The 21,883-nt window shown below is 38.3% G+C and overlaps 1 protein-coding gene across 1 annotated transcript in view; it reads right to left on the reverse strand.

The window, feature by feature from the left end:
- The window catches only part of LOC150078575 (adiponectin receptor protein-like), a 222,636-nt gene that overhangs the window by 177,600 nt on the left and 23,153 nt on the right, over window positions 1-21,883 (reverse strand). Inside the window, exon 2 of the mRNA XM_090385390.1 lies at window positions 9,656-9,833. Within this exon, the coding sequence (XP_090241516.1) occupies window positions 9,656-9,820 (165 nt within the window). The 5' untranslated portion in view covers window positions 9,821-9,833. The remainder of the gene's footprint in view (window positions 1-9,655; window positions 9,834-21,883) is intronic.

Genomic DNA, 21,883 nt, shown 5'->3' on the forward strand with positions numbered 1-21,883 from the left:
TCCACTTTACTCCCAGTTATTTCAAGATTCTGTAGCTTACTGCCAGAGTTGAATACACCTCTGGCATTCCCCTCGCTGAATAACTCCTCATGTGTGAATGTCGATGCAAAATATTCATTTAGTTTGTTGGCTACCTGAGCAGGATCATCAACACTTGACCCATCAATATCAAGTGGACCAATCTGATTCATCCCCTTCCTTCTAGAGTTTACATAAGTAAAGAACTCTTTGCTGTTTTTCTTTGCATCCCTTGCCAAGGATTTCTCGTAATCTGCCTTCGCCTGCCTAACTTCCTTTGTAACTTGGTTGCATATCAACTTGTATCTATCATAGGCTTCTGTGTCATGTGTTAATTTGTATGTATCCCATGCATTTTTCTTCTCTGCCATATACCTCATTAGTTCATCTGACATCCATTTTGGCCTAAACCTTGAACAATATTTCTTAGTTGGTATGTAAAGCCTAGTAGCTTCCAAGGTAAGTTCTTTGAATGCTTCCCATTTTGAATTTGCTGTTGGTAACATCATCAGTTGGTCCCACTGTATAGAATTTAAATACTGTCTCAGTCCATCGTAGTCGCCTTTACGGAAGCAATAACCCTTCCCTTTACCCCTAATGGTAGTTACCTCTTTGAGTAAATCCCACTTCAGCACACTGTGATCACTGCCACCTAGTGGTTCATTTATCTGCAGATTCTTAATGCATGAAGAATCACTGCTGATAATCAAATCAAGAGTATTACTCCCTCTAGTTGCCTCCCGAACATGCTGATGTAGAAAACAATCATCCAATAAATCCACAAAAGCCCTGCTAGTGTGCGAGTAACCAGCACCCAAATTCCAGTCAATATCTGGGAAATTAAAATCTCCCATTATAAGACACTCTGATTTACTGGCCCACTCTATTTCCCTGTACAGTTCCTTATTATACTCATCAGAGTCATTAGGCCTATAGCACACTCCTACTCTCAATTTTGATCTCCCAATGTTTATGTCACACCAAACTGACTCCACACTGCACTGTCCAGCGATGTCGACTGGCTTCACTTCCTTGGTTTTTATGTGTTTCTTAACTAATAGCATAAACCCTCCCCCCTTCCTATCCTGTCTATCCTTTCTGTAGACGTTGTACTCCCCAAATTGCAGTTCTGCATCCCTTATATCTGTGTGACACCACGTCTCTGATATCCCAACAATATCTGCCTTCGATGTTTTGAGCAATACCTCAAATTCATCAAATTTATTTACTAAACTCCTAGCATTGGTGTACACGCAAGTATACCTGCACCTGTTTCTATTCTTAGCTACCCTAACACAACCCATGTGTTTACTTGTACCGCAATGGCTCCCAGCAGTCTCTGAAATACCATGCATCTTGTTTTTCAGGCTTCTGCTCATTCTAATAGAAGCAGTGCAAGAATCTCTTTCACCTCTGCCAGTGGCTACTGTCAATCTATTGGTCTTTGTCTCCCCCCAAGCTAGCAGTTTTCCGACCCACCTAACACTGCCTCGATAGCATCAGCAAATATTCTTGCACCCTTTCTATTTAAGTGTATCCCATCCCTGTAGAAGCAATCTCTCCTGTTAACAAGTACAGTCCAGGCTGAAAAAAATTCTACCCCTTGAGCCTTGCACAATCTTTCCAGGGCCGAATTGACCGACAAGGCTCTCATCATATACTCCCTCCTATCGTGTCTGGGCAGAATTGCAGACACTTTCAAATTCAACCCTAATTCTCGGCTTTTGTTCAACAGTGACCTGTACTTGTTAAGTAATTCTGCCGGTCTCCTACTCTTAATATTATTAGTGCCAACGTGTACAACTATATCACCTTTTGTGCCCTTAAAAGATGATATTCGCTCTACAACGTCATCAACCTTTGCCCCTGGCAGACATACCCTGGTCCTGTTCCACCTATCTTTTTTACAAAGCATGTTCCCGGTTTCCCTGACAATAGAGTCACCAACAACTACTAGTTCCTTCGGGACCAGCGCATTCTGCCTTAGGGGTTGTCTCTGTGTCACGCGATGCCCAAGTGCAAGCTCTGGCGTTGATGTGGGCAGCTGAGAGCTTGATGGGCCCCTCAATTTAGTTTCTTCGAGGGCATCCACCCTGTCCTTCAAGCTCTCATATAGGCCCACAAGAACGCCGAATTGTTGCCTGATATCGATACACTCCTTGCATCACGCACACACAAAGACATCCCCCTTGGCAGTATCATGTCCCGTACCCGATTGCTCTGCAAACATCAAGCAAACAGTGCATTTTATAAGGCTGTGAGTCAGAGGACAACTGCCCCCCCTTAGTTCTGCTCTGAGCCACAGCACTTCCATTAGCTTGAGCCTTTTGCTTTGCTGCTCTGGTCTGAGTCATGATTCTATTATTTTATTAATTAATTATGTTATGTTATTAATTATATTACGTTTGTAATCTAAGTCGTTATATGTATTTATTTAAACGTACAATTTAACTGCTAACGATGTTCAACTAATGCTATCTAGTACGGTATATAACCTACGGTATATCTAGTACGGTATCACAATGGCAGGAAAGTTAATAACAGTAGCGGTAGTTACGAACACGTGGAAACCCTTACCGATACTTTTACAAGGCCGAGTAAAGAATAAATACACCAAATTAATCAAAAAATCACAATATAATGTTATACTACTAAATTTAAATCAAAAGTTTTAGAAAAACAATAATTTCAAATCAATAAATAAGAAAAATCCACTTCGCGGCTTTGAACATGACCGTCACTAGTAGCCTCGTCAGCAGACTCATGATAACTCTAAACACTTGTTGTTGTTGTTGTTAAGAAAGGATAGACAGGACAGGAAGGGAGGATGGGTTATGCTATTAGTTAAGAACCACATAAAATCCAAGGGCGCCTCCGTAGCCAGGTGGGAAGGAGCAGCAGTGCGTAGCACATGCTTTTTGATTAGACCGGGGTTCGAGTCCGTCACCACCAAATACGGAGGATGTGGAAAGGTCAAGGGAATGACCACCGCATATTCCCGGAGCAATATGGCCTTAGTTGCTAATGCTCCTAAAAAAAAAAACCAAACCAAATAAAATCCAAGGAAGTGAAGCCAGTCAACATTGCTGGACAGTGCAGTGTCAAGTCAGTTTGGTGTGACATAAGCATTGGAAGATCAAAATTGAGAGTAAGATTGTGCTATAGGCCTAATGACTCTGTTGAGTATAATAAGAAACTGTACAGGGAAATAGAGTGGGCCAGTAAATAATGGGGATCTTAATTTCCCAGATGTTGATTGGAATTTGTGGGATGGTCACTCACACACTAGCAAGGCTTTTGTGGATTTATTGGATGACTGTTTTCTACATCAGCATGTTCAGGAGGCAACTAGAAGGAGTAATCCTTTTGATCTGATTATCAGTAGTGATTCTTCATGCATTAAGAATCTGCAGATAAAGGAACCACTAGGTGGAAATGATCACAGTGTGCTAAAGTGGGATTTACTCAAAGATGTAACACCTTCAGGGGTAAAGGAAAGGGTTTTTTGCTTTCGTAAAGGCGACTACGATGGTCTGAGACAGTATTTAAATTCTATACAGTGGGACCAACTGATGTTGTTACCAACAGCAAATTCAAAATCAGAAGCATTCAAAGAACTTATCTTGAAAGCTACTAGGCTTTACATACCAACTAAGAAATATTCTTCAAGTTTGGGCCTAAATGGAAGTCAGATGAACTAATGAGACATATGCCAGAGAAGAAAAACGCATGGGATACATATAAATTAATCGGTGACATGGAAGCCTATGATAGATATAAGCTGGTCTGTAACCAAGTCACAAAGGAGATTAGGCAGCCAATGGCAAATTATGAGAAATCCTTGGCAAAGGATGCAAAGAAAAACAGAAAAGAGTTCATTAGCTATGTAAACTCTAGAAGGAAAGGGATGAATCAGATTGGTCCACTGGATATTTATGGTTCAACAGTTGAGGATCCTGCTCAGGTGGTTAACAAACTAAATGAGTATTTTGCATCTACATTCACACATGAGGATTTATTCAGGAAGGGGAATGCCAGGGGTGAAGTAAACTCCGGCAGTGAGCGAGATGATTTTGTAATAACTGAGAGTAAAGTGGAGGAGAAATTGTTGAGGATAGACATAAAAAAGCCACCTGGGGTGGATGGGATCTATCCAGTTATATTAAAGGAGGCAGCAAAAGAAGTAAGCAAACCCTTAGCCATAATTATGAGAGCTTCTTGGGACTCAGGGGAGGTACCCATAGACTGGAGATGTGCAAATGTGACACCAATTCACAAAGGAGGATCAATGGCTGACACAAGTAATTATAGCCCTGTGAGTTTAACTTCTGTTCCAGGAAAATTAATGGAGGCACTAGTTAAAGAAGCACTGCAGGATCATTTAGACAAGACTTCAGCTATAGCTCAGACACAGCATGGTTTTGTTAAGGGGAAGTCTTGCCTGACCAATTTGATTGGATACTATGATGCAGTCACAAAGGAACTGGATGCAGGGAATAACTTTGATATTATATACTTGGATCTTAGAAAGGCTTTTGATACTGTTGCACATGGAAGACTGCTGCACAAATTGGAGCAGTGTGACATTGGAGGCAAATTGCTGCTATGAATAAAGAGTTGGTTGAGGGGGAGAAGACAGAGAGTGGAAATCAATGGACACTGCTCGTCGTGGACTAATGTTATTAGTGGAGTCCCTCAGGGTTCAGTGTTGGATCCATTGTTGTTTTCTGTATTTATAAAAGATATTGATGATGGTATATCAAGCTTAATGTCCAAGTTTGCAGAGGATACAAAGGTTGGCAGAGTTGTTAAGGACACTACTGATGCTATGCTGCTGCAACAGGATCTGGAAAGGTTGAGCAGATGGGCTGAGAGGTGGCAAATGAAGTTTAACACTGACAAATGTAAAGTACTACATATGGGAAACAGTAACCCCCCAGAGCAATGTATCAACTCTGTGGTACTACACTGACAGTGAAAAGGACCTTGGGGGTAATTGTGCAGGCAGATATGAAGTTCTCTGAGCTGTGCAGATGGGCTGCAAGAGTAGCTGATAGTGTCTTGTCAATGATATACAGGACTTTTTCTAGCAGGGATAAGGAAGTGATTATTCCCTTGTATTCTGCATAGCATTTCTGAGTTGCACCATGTTTCCATTATCCCTAATGTTGTCATTTGTTGACTTAACCAATTCACCAAATTTGCTATATTCCTAGCATTAGTGTATAATGCATCTACTTTTTTTTTGCTTTAAGTAACCCTAACAGGATTTGTAATCTCTGACACTTCACTTTCCAGGTTGGAAAGTGAAGTATGTTCCAAGCAATGTAAGAATCATTTTCACCTCTGCCTGCAGTGCTGTTAATCTATTATTCTGTGTACTTTCATCCCAGGCTAGCAGTTTTCCACCTCACTTAATACTATCTCAGCAGCAGCAGCGAATATTCTTGCACTTCTATTTAAGTGTATTCCATCCCTGTAAAAACAGTCTCTCCTGTTAACAAGCACAAACCATATTGAAGAAATTTCTGTCCTATGAACCTTGCCCAGTTTCTCCAGGGCTAAACAAGGCACTCATCATGTACTTCCTCTTATTATGTCTGGGCAAAATTTCAGAATTTCCTAAATTGCAAACTCAATTCAGAATCCCAAAAAATTTTGTTACTGTTACCCTTGTCATTAGAAATGTTATGATCTCAACTGCTTTTTTCACAGAATGCATAATCTTGAGGACAAACAGACATTGCTGATTCCACATTTCTTGAGACTATATGTTTCTAAAAGGAAGTAGAATTTTACTGATTATGTTGAGTTTCAGTGAAATGTGCAAGTCCCACTCATATATACTTGGCAATAAAATGATCACTGCATGTACTTACCTAATAGACCTCCTGACCATAAGACATGGGAAATTTTATACAACATTTTTTGAAGGGTGGGGGATTGCCATATTAATGTCTGGAAAATAGGGTGATTAAGTATTCTAATGGAATATAATAATAAACAAAATTATCTCCTGCCTACAAATCAATCTTCCAGGAGTTAGTATATAGAAATAGTCAAGACCTACTTAACAAATATTTAATGGTAAAGTAAGTGTTAAGAAAATACAATGATATAACCCAGTAAAAGGTATTTAATACAATAAAATACAATGGAAGCTTTCGAGACGGTCGAGTCTCTTTATCAACCAAATTTGACTAAATTTTTTAATACAACCGATACAGTTATGCGTGCAATAAGCTGAAGGCACGTTATTCATTCAAGCTGGTTTTCTATTGTTGTCGCACGAACATGCGCTGTTTTACTCCAGTGTTTGTCGAGGTATAAAATGGTTGTCTCTAGGATGGGGTGCAATCTCATGCCTTTGCAGAGGTTTATGGCCTTCGGATTGTTCAATATATTAAGTGACTCTAGCCAAAGGCGGTGGCGAAAGTGTTGCGAGTGGTCTAATATTTCGAAGTCACGTTTGGGATTAAGATCGTGGTTGATGGCCCAAAAGTGCTCGGCAACTGTGGACTGGTCAGTTTTGGCAAGGCGGATTGCTCTGTCGTGCTCTGTGAGGCGATCTTGTAGACATCTTGATGTCAGTATTACATTGCTGTGTAAGAGGGGTGTGACAGGGGTCTTCACACTGGAGACAAGCGAACGTAGGTTTCTGCAGGATAACTGTATGCATTCGATGTGGTAATTTCTGAGGATGACATGCCTGGATAGTATGGAATGTAGGCGGCTGGCATACTGTCATAGTCTGGGGGGTTTGGGTGGGATGCGAGTTCCTGTGCTTGTAATAGGCACCTGTCTAGCACATGGGATGGATAGCCACATTTGGTTAGGTCTGCTCTCACACGGGAAATCTCATTGCATCTAATTGCATCAGTGCTAGAATGGCTCCAAGCCCTGGAGAATAGGGTGCGGGCAGTGCTGTTGAGATGACTGGGTGCATGGCTGGATCTGCAGTTTGTAAATTGTCCGCATCACATAGGTTTACGGTATACCAAAGTCTCTAAACGTGGGCCTACACACTGAACTAAGACATCCAGGAATGGGAGCGCCTCATTGACTTCTAACTCTAGAGTAAAACTGGATGAAATTAGACAGGGAATTGAGGTATTCTAGTGAAAATATCATCAACGTATCTGCATTATGTTGTAATAGGCACAGGTGGGTTCAGGAGTGTCTGCTCCTCCAAATCTTCCATGGCGATGTTGGCCACTACGGGATTAACAGGGGCACCCATAGCAGTGCCATACACCTGTTGGTATGGCTGAATCCTCAAAGGTGAAGATGCTGCTTGATAAGCACAGGTTGAGGGCGGTGCAGATGTCATCAGTGGATAGTGATGTTCTGGCTGAAAGGCTTAAGTTGTTCTCAAGGAGCCTCTTGGCGCAGTGTACGGGAATTGAAGTGAATAATGAGACCACATCAAATGATGCCATAACAGTGGCATCATTTGAAATTTTCTTTTCTTTTCTTTTCAAGAAAAGAAAATCCCAGCTACAACTCAGCGTCTTCTACATGCCACCGGCTGTCAACTGCCGCAGTTCTATGGATTGCCAAAAATCCACAAACCGGGTGTTACCCTCAGACATATAGTATCCTGCTGCAATGCTCCAACGTATGAGCTATCCAAGTATGTTGTGCGCCTCCTATCACCTCTCGTAGGAAATACCACACACATACATTGTCAAGTGCGCCTCCGCAGCCAGGTGGGAAGGAGCGGCAGTGTGTAGCACACGCTTCTTGATTAGACCAGGGTTCGAGCCCATCACCACCAAATACGGAGAATGCGGAAAGGTCAGGGAATGACCACCGCACATCCCCGGAGCAATATGGCCTTAGTTGCTAATGCTCCTATAAACCAAATAACAACAACAACAACACACTGTCAAAAATAGCAGTGAATTCATCCACCTCATTAAAGACCTTTCAATTCCTGACAGCACTGTCATGGCATCATTTGATGTGGTCTCATTATTCACTTCAATTCCCGTACACTACGCCAGGAGGCTCCTTGAGAACGACTTAAGCCTTTCAGCCAGAACATCACTATCCACTGATGACATCTGCACCGCCCTCAACCTATGCTTATCAAGCAGCATCTTCAACTTCGAGAATTCAGTCTACCAACAGGTGCATGGCACTGCTATGGGTGGCCCCTTTAGTTCCGTAGTGGCCAACATTGCCATGGAAGAGTTGGAGGAGCAGACACTCCTGAACCCACCTGTGCCTATTACAACATGGTGCAGATACGTTGACGATATTTTCACTATAATACCATAATACCACGTGGCTCTGAAACAGCATTACTAGAATACCTCAATTCCCTGTCTAATTTCATCCAGTTTACTCTAGAGTTAGAAGTCAACGAGGCGCTCCCGTTCCTGGATGTCTTAGTTCAGCGCGTAGGCCCACATCTAGAGAGACTTTGGTATACCGTAAACCTATGTGGTGCAGACAATTTACAAACTACAGATCCGGCCATGCACCCAGTCATTCAACAGCACTGCCTGCACCTTATTCTCCAGGGCTTGGAGCCATTCCAGACTGATGCAATTAGACGCAACGAGATTTCCCGTGTGAGAGCAGACCTAACCAAATGTGGCTATCCATCCCATGTGCTAGACAGGTGCCTATTACAAGCACAGGAACTTGCACCCCATCAAAGATCCCCAGACCATGAAAGTATGCCAACCACCTACATTCCATACTATCCAGACATGTCAGGACGGATCTCAAAAATCTTCAGAAATTACCACATGAAATGTGTACAGTTACCCTGCAGAAACCTACGTTCGCTTGTCTCCAGTGTGAAGACCCTTGTCACACCCCCTCTTACGCAGCAATGTAATATACCGCATCACCTGCAGAGACTGTGACAGCTGCTACATAGGTGAGGCATCAAGACATCTACAAATACATTAACACGATGAAGTGGTGAAACCACTTCTCTAGAGCAAAGTTTCCGGCATCCCCCTCCCCCCATACTTCTCCTTCAACCCATGCACGGTACTAAGTACTATAGGTTTGATACCTTCGTGTTTGGGGTTTTCATAAAAAAAAAAAAAAAAAAAAAAACTACAAGATTGCCTCACGGAGCACGACAGAGCAATTTGCCTTGCCAAAACTGACCAGTCTGCAGTCACGGAGCATTTTTCGGCCACCAACCACGATCTCAATCCCAAACGTGACTTCGAAATATTAGACCACTCACGACACTTTCGCCACCGCCTTTGGCTAGAGTCACTTAACATATTGAACAATCTGAAGGCCATAAACTGCTGCAAAGGCATGAGATTGCACCCCATCCTAGAGACAACCATTTTATACCTCAACACAAACACTGGAGTAAAACAGCGCATGTCCGTGCAACAACAATAGAAAACCAGCTTGAATGAATAACGTTCCTTCAGCTTATTGCACGCATAACTGTATCAGTTGTATTCAAAAATTTGGTTGATAAAGAGACTCGACCGTCTCGAAAGCTTCCATTGTATTTTATTGTATTAAATACCTTTTACTGGGTTATATCATTGTATTTTCTTAACCATGGACCCCAGTACACCAGGCCCATTCGTCATAGTAAAGTAAGTTTGTCGCATTGAAAAACACTTTAGGAAAATTAACATAATTTTACCTCATTAGGATCCAGAAGATGAGTAGGCAAGTCAGGAGGAATGAACAACCGCTGTCTAAGACATGATTCATCATCTGTATCAAGGAATGTACAAGAATCATCTGATGCAACTTTTTTTGAATAGAAACTTCCACAGTTTTCAGATTTGTCCTTCTTATATTCCATATTTTGATAAGTCCTACAAAAATATACAGTTTATTTTATGACTACTGTAAACAATTCATTATACTAGTATATCAGGATTAAAAATGGTTTCAATCTTCAAAATTAGCTCAATTTCAAATACCATATAAACATATATCTTCTACTTATGTTGAACATTAGTTCTCAAATCTTTGTTGGCCAAATTATCAACTTTTTTTTTATTATAACATTATACTCATATGTAAATAGCAATGCAGGGTGGCATTTGAAAGAAATTGGCAAATGAACACTTCATTGTTTAGGTTAAGCCATTTATCGGAATGAAACAAAGGTAACTAATGTGATAAACATATTATATTGCATTTTGTGAACATAATTTAGCCAATTTAGAAGAGAGCACTAGAATACTATGGTTCCTTCTTCTGCAGATAAAAAAAAAACAAAAAAACAGCTTGTTAATACATAATTCAGAGAATCCTCCAATGAGGGGACAAGAAACAGTCCAAAGATGAAAATTTCAGAGGTCATTGTTTTTTGATTGGATGCTGTAAGTCAGAGGTTCCCAACCTTTTTCATGCATCGACCCCTTAAAAGAAAAAATTTTCATCGACCCCCCCCCCCTTTAAAACTTAATTATTACTATAATTCTAAAACGATATGCGTAATACTATATAAACAGTGTTAAATTTAGATTTTGTTCAGATGAAAGGGCAATCTATGTATGAGTAGAATTTAATTTTTTTTTTTTAGTCTTCAACACAAAATTGACTTTTTTTTAATGCCTAATTATCTTCAAAGGAAACAAACAGAATTCTTAGAGTGGGCATTTCTCTCTATATAGCACCCAAAACACATTGTTAAAAATTTCAAGATAATTATGACAAGTATTTGGATTTTTTAATCAGTGGCGTATTATATTAACTCTAATAAACTTTTGTTCGACTAATTGAAATAAGCAAAATATTCCAATAATAATTTATTGTACAAAATAATATTACATACAAGTATGAAGTCAGTAATAGTAAATAGGAAACGTAAAAAAAATATTTATGAACAATAGCACAAAAAGTATATAAAAATAAAAGAAAATAATATCATATTTATATTATTGAGATGGTTGAGCTTGATGTTTAGATATAATGTTTGGTTCAAATTACTTAATATTATTCGTAAATCTCCGCATTCTGATATATTTAATCTACTTCTACTTTTTCTTAATAAATTATTCAGGTGGCTAAAACCTGCCTCCTCTAAATAAGAACTCGGAAAGGCTAACAATAAGGGTTCAAATATATGTTTTAACACTAGGCATTTTTGCAGTATATTTTTTGAATTCCAAAATTTTGCATATCCATTTGTTTTAAACAAAAAAACTTTTAATTCGAGATCTTCTCTAATTTCAATTAATTCTTCTTGTAAAGAAATGTCTATTCCGGTTATATCACATGCAAATGGCTCAACAATCCACGATGATACATCCAAGTTTGAGATCTTTAAAGTGAACATTCATATCTTCTTTCAATTTTTTCAAATAATTGGTATATAATAGTATATCATCAGCAGAAATTGTATCTTTTTTGAGAATAGACAGTTGTCTTAAAATTTTCAAAATAACGAAGATCTGATTGGTTTAGTGTGGATAAAAAAAGATCAATTTTAGAACAAAACCCAAGAATAATTGTCCGCGCTTCAATAAGATTAATATCTTTTCCTTGTAATTTATTTTGGATATTGTTAAATTGGGAAAACATATCTGCTGAGTAAAACATATGCCCTTTTAAATGTAATAATTGCATTCCTATAAGTTCATCAATTTGAAGGAGAAATTCTACAACTGTATCGAAAATTCCAACTAATCTATAAACAATTGCCTTTGGACAGCCAGTGCACATCTGAGTGAAACAACAAATTATATTTCGTCATTGCTATCACACAATTGTGCAAAAAGATGATCATTTAAAGATTTTGATTTTATAATATTTATAGTTTTTATGAACAAATCTAGAACATCATGAAGTTTCTCATTAATTTTTTTTTGCAACTAAATGTTTGTCTGTGCAAAACAATGCACTGTTCGAACGTTCTGAACTTTTTTTTCTTCAGATTAGCTAGAAATTCTCTATATTTGCCAATCATTGCAGGTGCTCCATCACAAGCTGCCACAATTACATTGGAAATAGCTATTTTATATTTGTCTAAAAATTTTTCAAAACAATCAAAAATAATTTCACCTGTCATGTAAGTCTCTAATTGCTCAACAGTAAGAAATTCTTCTGTTATTTCTTCTTTTCTTGGGCTATAATAGCGAACATAAATCATCAATATGCTCATTCTTCAGAAAGTTGGTTCATTTAACTGAATGGCGGATTTATTTGTTTGCAGATCAATTTATAAAGACTTTTTAATACCCTCAGCCATTTATTATTATTTTTATTATTTTGGTTTTTAGGATCATTAGCAACTAAGGCCATATTGCTCCAAGGATGTGCGGTGGTCATTCCTTGACCATTCCGCATCCTCCGTATTTGGTGGTCACAGGCCATTTCATTGATGCGATTTTGCACTGTGTTATTACTCAGTGGAATATTTTTTTTTAATATTAGATCTGGGTCTATTTTCATTAGAGTACTTATTACCTCTCTTACTGCAGGTAAAATTAATTTTTCACCAACTGTATGAGGATATCCTCCTCTTTTGCAATTAAAAGTGATATGTTGTAAGACGCTTCCATTCAACCTTCAACATTTTTGGAAGTGGATGATTAAAAAATGACTTAAGTCCCGTTTTTGAACATAAAAGAAATTTTCTTTTAAATTTTTAAAATACTCTAAATTATTTTCTTTTTTTATTAGGATGCATTCTTTCAATGTGCTCTTTTATCTTTGATGGCTTCATAGCATCGTCAGTAAATGTTTTTTCACAAATGAGACAGAGGCATTGTATCATTTCCCAGCGTAGAAATCAACCCTAAGCTTAAATATTCTTGGGAATACTGCCTGCACTTTCTTTTTGGTACTGACATATTTATTAAATTCCTTAAAATTAAATAAAAATAATCAAAAATAATGAAGCAATCACATCTAACAAATAATTATTATATATACACTTACAACTATTCACACAAATTAATATATTTTTATAAACTGCATCTACCATAAAATAAATATAAAACTAATGTATGTTTAAATTTCAACCTTACTTGTTGCACTCTAAATCCATACTAACTCTGGTCACTGAAAAAAGAGAAATTGCATGTGATGGTCACGTAGTGTTTGTGAACAGTAGGTGGGCTTAAAGAGCCCATATTACATTGTACAATTTTGCTAGCTGCACTAAACCAGACTTCTCAACAATACGAAAATTTTAAAATAAATTAATTTAGTTAAGAAAAATGCATAAAAAAAATTAAATATAATAATACAACATAGATCTTATTTAATCGACCCCCAGTCGACCACTAATAGTTCAGTGACCCCCGAAAGACCCCTAAAGGTTAATCGACCCCTTTCATATTTTCATCGACTCCGTTGAGAACCCCTACTGTAAGTCATACTGAGTCTAGGTAATGTGGCTCATTCAACTCTCTGGCTGTGATGTTATGGTTGGGGCTGTTGTTTCACTACAGCTATCATATGACAGTTTCCTGTACAGCACTGGTAAATGATGGTTTTCTTGAACACAGTGGAACTTCGATTGTCCGTCACCCTATTTACTTCGATTGTCCATCACGTGCAATGTTAGGAGCTTGGTAAATAAATTTGACGAATTTGAGGTATTGCTCAAAGCATCACTGTTGGGATATCAGATACGTGGTGTCACACAGATATAAGTAATGCAGAACTGGAATTTGGGGAGTACAACGTCTACAGAAAGGATAGACAGGATAGGAAGGGAGGAGGGGTTATGCTATTAGTTAAGAAACACATAAAACCCAAGGAAGTGAAGCCAGTCGACATCGCTGGATAGTGCAGTGTTGAGTCAGTTTGGTGTGACATAAGCATTGGGAGATCAAAATTGAGAGTAGGAGTGTGCTATAGGCCTAATGACTCTGATGAGTATAATAAGAAACTGTACAGGGAAATAGAGCGGGCCAGCAAATCAGAGAGTCTTATAATGGGAGATTTTAATTTCCCAGATATTGACTGGAATTTGTGGGTTGGTCACTCACACACTAGCAAGGCTTTTGTGAATTTATTGGATGATTGTTATCTAAATCAGCATGTTTGGGAGGCAACTAGAGGGAGCAATACTCTTGATTTGATTATCAGTAGTGATTCTTCATGCATTAAGAATCTGCAGATACAGAAACCACTAGGTGGCAGTGATCACAGTGTGCTGAAGTGGGATTTACTCAAGGAGGTAACTACCATCAGGGGTAAAGGGAAGGGTTATTGCTTCCGTAAAGGCGACTACGATGGTCTGAGCCAGTATTAAAATTCTATACAGTGGGACCAACTGATGATGTTACCAACAGCAAACTCAAAATGGGAAGCATTCAAAGAACTTATCTTGGAAGCTACTAGGCTTTACATACCAACTAAGAAAAATGCATGGGATACATATAAATTAATGGGTGACACAGAAGCCTATGATAGATATAAGTTGATCTGTAACCAAGTTATAAAGGAGGTTAGGCAGGCGAAAGCAGATCACGAGAAATCTTTGGCAAGGGATGCAAAGAAAAACAGCAAGGAGTTCTTTACTTATGTATACTCTAGAAGGAAGGGGATGAATAAGATTGGTCCACTTGATATCGATGGGTCAACTGTTTATGATCCTGCTCAGATAGCTAACAAACTAAATGAATATTTTGCATCGACATTCACACATGAGGAGTTATTCAGCGAGGGGAATGCCAGAGGTGTATTCAACTCTGGCAGTAAGCTAGAGAATCTTGTAATAACTGAAAGTAAAGTGGAGGAGAAATTGTTGAAGATAAATACAAGAAAGGCACCTGGGGTGGATGGGATCTATCCAGTTATATTAAAGGAGGCAGCAAAGGAAGTAAGCAAACTCTAAGCCATAATTATGAGAGCTTCCTTGGACTCAGGGGAAGTACCCATGGACTGGAGAAGTGCAAATGTGACCCCAATTCACAAAGGAGGATCAAAGGGCGACACAAGTAATTATAGACCTGTTAGTTTAACTTCTGTTCCCGGAAAATTAATGGAGGCACTGGTTAAAGAAGCACTGCAGGATCATCTAGACCAGGGGTGGGCAACAGCCGGCCCGCGACGATGTTGAACCCAGCCCCCTCGGTAAATGCATAAATATAGAAAATCCATACCTGACTACACTCGCCATAAACGTTCGGCTTAATTCGGTTCAATCGGAAATCGTGGCCAGTACAACAGTAACCAAGCGATTCTATGCAGCGTCAAAGAGTTATTTCCTAATTATTATTGTAGCATCGATCGAACGAAGTTCCTTTGGGTTTGACTTCTTATTGAAAAAAATAATATTGGTGCGAGATATTTTATGTTTTATGCCTTTTCTAATTATTACAATTTTTAATTTAATATAATTTATATCCCATAAAATGAGCCAATTAAAAAAAAAAGAAAAATTGATGCCGAATGCCGCATTTTCAATGATAATTGGACATTCAGATATTTTTTTTAAAAATACATTAATAATTTGGTAATTCAAGTAATATAACATTTTTTAGGTTCTGATTTTTTTTATTAAATCGTTCAATCTATTCCGACCCGCATCATGATACGAAAATTTCATTCGGCCCGCTGAAGAAAAAAGTTGCCCACCCCTGATCTAGACAAATCTTCAGTTATAGCTCAGACGGCATGGTTTTGTAAAGGGGAAGTCTTGCCTGACCAATTTGATTGGATACTATGATGCAGTCACAAAAGAACTGGATGCAGGGAATAACTTTGATATTATATACTTGGATATTAGAAAGGCTTTTGATACTGTTGCACATGGAAGACTGCTGCACAAATTGGAGCAGTGTGGCATTGGAGGCAAATTGCTGCTATGGATAAAGGGGTGGTTGAGGGGGAGAAGACAGAGTGGTAATCAATGGACACTGCTCATCGTGGACTAATGTTATTAGTGGAGTCCCTCAGATTTCAGTATTGGGTCCATTATTGTTTTCTGTATTTATAAATGATATTGATGATGGTATATCAAGCTTAATGTTCAAATTTGCAGACGATACGAAGGTTGGTAGGGTTGTCAAGGACACTACTGACACTATGCTACTGCAACAGGATCTGGAAAGGTTGAGCAGATGGGCTGAGAGGTGGCAAATGAAGTTTAACATTGACAAATGTAAAGTACTACATATGGGAAACAGCAACCCCCAGAGCAACGTATAAACTCTGTGGTACTACACTGACAGTGGTAGAGAATGAAAGGGACCTGGGGGTGGTTGTGCAGGCAGATATGAAGTTTTCTGAGCAGTGCAGACGGTCTGCAAGAGTAGCTCATGGTGTATTGTCAATGATATATAGGAATTTTTCTAGCAGGGATAAGGAGCTGATTATTTCCTTGTATAAGGCAATGGTCAGACCACACCTAGAGTACTGTATACAGGTCTGGAGGCCTCATTTCAAGAAGGATGTAGAGCTGCTGGAACGAGTACAGAGAAGGGCAACAAGATTGGTGAATGGAACAAAGGGGTGCTCTTACGAAGAAAGGCTTAAGGTTTGCAAATTACAGTGTCTGGAGACTAGGCACCAGCGAGGTGATCTGATAGAGGTGTATAAAGCCTTGAATGGTTTGAGCATGCTCAATGGTGATGGGATTCTTCCTCTCGCTCAGAATAATCACCTGAGAGGGCATAAATTCAAATTGAGGAAAGACAGATGTAGGATAGACGTGAGGAAATTTGCCTTTAGCCAGCGGGTGGTTGGTTAGTGGAACAGACTTCCATCCCTTGTCGTGGAAGTTGATAGCCTAAATAAGTTTAAGGCTCAGCTGGACAGGTATTTCGAACGAACAGAGGGGTGAAGTGGAAGTGGTTATTTTTTATTTATTTATTTTTTTTTTTTTTTTGGCTGATACTGCATAAGCTTGCTTTCTTGCATCAAATTCCTCTACTAATGCTAATTCCATTGTCAGGACCTATAATAACCAAAAAACACATTGAAATGAATAAAAAACTAAGTGGAGATCCTTCATTCAAGGCTAGCATCTAATGGCTTCAAAGAGCAAATATACAACTGCGATGAGACTGGCCTTAATTGGAAGGCACTACCCTCAAAAGACACTAGCCTCAATGACTGAACATATGGAACCAGGATATAAGATGCAAAAAGATTGCATCACTATAATGGTATGTGCTAATGCCAGCAGTAGTCACTAATTGCCTTTGGTTTTATAGAAAAAAACCAATAAAAAGCCTAGATCAATTAAAAATATTAATTTTTAAATGCTTTTCCAGTTAAATATTTGTCACAAAACAATGAGTGGATGAGCCAAGACATATTTCATGATTGGTATCATAAAATATTTGTACCATGTGTAAGGTCACATTTGGCATCAAAAGGTTTACCACAATGTGCAATGCTACTGATGGACAATGTGCCTACTCATCCCATACACATATGTGATTTAAAAAGTACTGATGGAAAAATATCATGCCATTTTTTGCTAGCAAACACAACATCTCTCATTCAACAGATGGAACAAGGCATGATTCTGAGTATGTAACATCATTATTGCAAAATATTCATTCAAAAACTTATTTCAGCAGAAAATAAATTAGATTAGATAAAGTTTTGGAAAAGCTACACTAGAAAAGATGCAATTTTCAATGTCGCTGATGCCTGGAATGATGTTCCAGTTCAAACAATACAAAGAAGCTGAAATAAGTTGTGGCCAGAAATATATTCAACTGATATAGAAACCATTCCAAAAGAAACTGAAATTTTGCAGTTATGTTCGAATGTTCGTGGTTTTAAAAATATTTTGATGGAGGAAGTAAATGATCAGCTGGATTTGGACAAAATGGACGTCGGATGTGAAATTTTAAACAACGATAAAATTGGGCAAAGAGTGATGAAAATTTCAGATGATTTTGAAACTGAAGAAGAAAAAGCTGCTGCTGATGGAACAACAAACATAATTAGCCACTGTGAAGCTGAAACTATGTTGTCAAAGTGCATTGAATGGTTCGAGGTACAAGAAGAAGCAGATGCACATGTGTTACTTTTGCATAAAATTAGTAACATTGCCTCCCAAAAGGCTCGAGGGGTAATGAAACAAAAGAAATTGACTGACTTTTTTAGAAAAGAAATTTAATTATGTAATATTGTTTTCCTTTAAATTTCTTTAATGACATGAGATATGTATGTTTGTAGGTAGATATCAGTACTATGATTTTTTTGACAACTTGGCAAAAAATAAATAATAATTAAAGTTTAATTAAATTTCATTAGGTTATGTATTATGTAATAAAATAAACAAGTTAGATGATCCAGTCTATTGTATGCATAATGCTTTTAATGTACATATTCTATTATCCATCTATTCAATTATTTGTCATGGTCTTGTACCCTGGTGGATAACAGAAGTTCTACTGTAAAGTAATTTCTAGAGTTAACCTGTGGTTCTTATTGGGTGGCACAGTATCTATTGCTAGCTCTATCACGGTAATGCAGAAGAGTCATCCAGCTAAGAGAAAATGGTGATCTTACCAATATTTCTATCAATTACTTTTCGGTAATTCTTTTGGAAGTGGAATGCTTCAAGATGCTTCTTACTGGACGAATTCAGTATTGCTCAAGAGTTTGCCAAACATTTTTCCAGAATTCAAACAAATGATACGTTGAGACCTGCCTCATTTCCTGACTTCACACCTGTTAAAGATGATATCCTCATTAATCTCTTTACCACTGATGAAGATTTAATTTTGGCATTAAAAAGCACGAGAAATGACTATACTAGAGGCCCAGATGACACCCCAGGCTTATTTTGGAAAATGACTGTCACTACCTTAAAACCCCTCATACTGCGGATCTTAAACTTGTCTCTCATGCTGGGGAAATATCCTAAGCACTTTAAGTAGGTCAATATAGTTCCTATTTTCAAAAAATGTGATAAAAATTATGTAATCTGATTACAGACCCATAACCTTGCAAAACAGCCTGGTTAAACTCTTCGACACAGCAGTACACAAACATCTCTTTGAATTCTTCAGGCCTTTCATTGATCAGAATCAACATGGTTTCTGCAGTGGCAAGTCAGTAGTCACAAATTTATTTTCTTTCTGGCAATACACCTCTGAAGCTCTTGATAACCACCTTCAAGTTGATTCAGTCTACACAGACATATCTAAGGCATTTGATAAAGTTAAGCATGAACAACTTCTGGAAAAACTTAAGCTATATGGTATCCGTGACCCTTTGCTCTCATGGCTACCCAGCTATATTACGCATCATTCCTTGAGCATTATCATCAATCAAGTGAACTCAGACTGTTTTATACCACTAAGTGGAGTACCACAAGGCTCCCCCTTAGGTCCTCTTCTTTTCATTGTTTTCATAAATGATCTTCCTTCTTTCATCTACAACTCCAATGTTCAAGTTGCTCTCTATGCAGATGATCTTAAGATCTACTCAAAGTGAAGGAGATTACCGATTCTCAACAGCTTCAATGTGCTCTCAATAAATTCTCTCTGTGGCTATCTCTGAATGGCTTGTCTGCTAACCCCTTGAAGTGCAAAGTAATCTCTTTCTCATCCGGCAAATCTCCACAACTAATAAATACGGAGTACAGTATTAACTCTGTGATCATTGAAAGGTGTGACCAAGTTAACGACTTGGGGATTCTCTTCTCCAGCAGTGCTAAATTCGATGCTCATGTCCAGCAAAGCATTCAAAACACTGGGATTCATCAAACTGAACACATACAAGTTCAAAAACTACAGATATGCGGTTATCCTTTATAAAACTATTGTTCTGCCAATCCTTGAATTCAGTTCACCCATCTGGAATCCTCATACAAATACTTTAACTAACAAAATTGAAGCAGTCCAAAAAAATTTTGTCCATTACCTTACGTACCGAAATCCTCTATTCTATCACTAGTGTATTATGAATCGCTGTGTGATTACTTTCATCTGAGGCCTCTGTGCACAAGAAGAGTTACTGCTGACATCACCCTTCTAGCCAAAGTAATCACTGGAACTTATGAAGCATCTGATATCCTTAGCAAAATCAACTTCAATGCTCCTTGTAGACGTCAGGAACCTTACGCCATTTCGCCTTGACTCTGCCACCATGGACTTTATGAAATTCAGTCCACTGAACAGAATCAGCAAAACAGCAAATGACTCTCTCATTGACTTCTTTGGCAACTTCCAATCACTGATGAACTCCATTGATAAGTTTGCCTCTTCTCTTAAACTGCAAAGTGACTAGCCTTGATCTAATTATTATAGTTTATTGGTATTATGTGTTTTATTATTTTTTTATTCTCTAACTGATTAATTATTACTTGTTTTACCAGTAACTTAATGCAATCCTCTTTTGTACATATGATTTTAATGTTTTAATCTATATCAATGTTGGATTTCCTGTTGGATTTCATATTATTGGTATTATGTTTATTGTTCTGATCTCAGATACACTGTTAATGGTTATGTGTTGTGTATCTTGTTATTAATAATAAAAATAAAAAAATAAAAGAGTCCCTCTCCTTTTGCTGGCATGCAACATTTAAAACACTGGGATCCAAGATGAAGGAAGTATGGTATGACACGCAACATTACTTTGGGTGGTGTTGCCACATTATATGTGATAAATGTGTTTACTGATCAAAATTTGACGCTTATGAAGCATTTGTCTTTCAAAATAATTTTTGAAACTACAGTGAAGCCTGTAGACCTCATTTCACACCCATTGTGAGAGTGAGTGAGTGAGAGAGATTAAATATTTGTTTTCAATTTATATTTCCTTTAAAGCAAACATTAATATTATGGTTCTTTGTCAATCAACTAATGGTTTCCCAATTCCAGGATGGAAGGGAAATATGAACTGTGCCGGTCTGAAGGGGTGTGGGAAATAAAAATTGTCAATTCTCTTATAATAGTTTTGTTTTGCAGGGTAGTAGTTTAGTGTATGTATGTATCTCTTTGGTATTGGTTATGGTACAGTTTGCAAGTTATTGGTTTTGATTAAGTATCTAACTGATGTTATTTATTTCTTGTTCTAGATTGTTAATGCAGGTGGGTTTTGTGGCCGAACATGCTGTAGTTTCGTGGTCCTTTGTAGCACATCGAGTGCATGCAAGGGCTCCAACACAGGCCATTTGCGAGTGTCCATATTTCTGGCACTTAAAGCACTGTAAAGGATTTGGTACATACAGATACTTTATAACCTAATGAAATCGGAAGACATTGGTGAATTAAATGTCAGAACGATGTTTCTTGTTGGAGCGATTTTCCCATCCCTATGCATGGATATTCGTTTCGCAACTATCACTCCTTGCGGTTTTAATTCAAAACAGATTTCCTCTTCAGTCACATCCAATCTGCGATAACACCACGGAATAAGTTCAATATCTTGTGGGGGGGTTAGATGTCGCTCAGAGGAGCTGTTCTGAATGTTTTTCACTTCTGGTCTGTACAAATATGTTGCCTGATTGAAGCCATTTGACAGATTTAGGAGAGCCTGCCAATCTTTCCAAACCCTTCTGTATAAAGAAGGGCGGCATTTTTCCTATGGGCTTCTCCCTAGTGGAGTGAATTATCAGGTAATGAGGTGTTGGACCTGATATAACCTCTGTTTTCTGTTTCTTAGCAGAAGTGACATTATTGGGGTCAATTGTCAAGTTTTCAGATAGGGCTGATAGGGGTACCAAAAGAAATAATTTTATCATGATTCATGAGATTTTTGTTTTTTTTTAGCGCCCAGGCTCCCCACCCACCACGGAGCCTAAAGGGATACCCACTACCCAGCAAGCAATAAATACAATCCCGAGTGGGACGTCAGGGCTACCCAGATGTTATATCAGCACTGCCGCCAACCTTAATCTTGTTGCTTGGACCATGAGGGTAGGGGCATGGCATTAACATGGTTGACTAGGCAAACCTACTAGCCGATTGAACCAGGACCATCCTTG

Source organism: Mastigoproctus giganteus, chromosome 11, assembly GCF_048544385.1.
Source record: "Mastigoproctus giganteus isolate SK-2022 chromosome 11, ASM4854438v1, whole genome shotgun sequence".
Taxonomy (NCBI): domain Eukaryota; kingdom Metazoa; phylum Arthropoda; class Arachnida; order Uropygi; family Thelyphonidae; genus Mastigoproctus; species Mastigoproctus giganteus.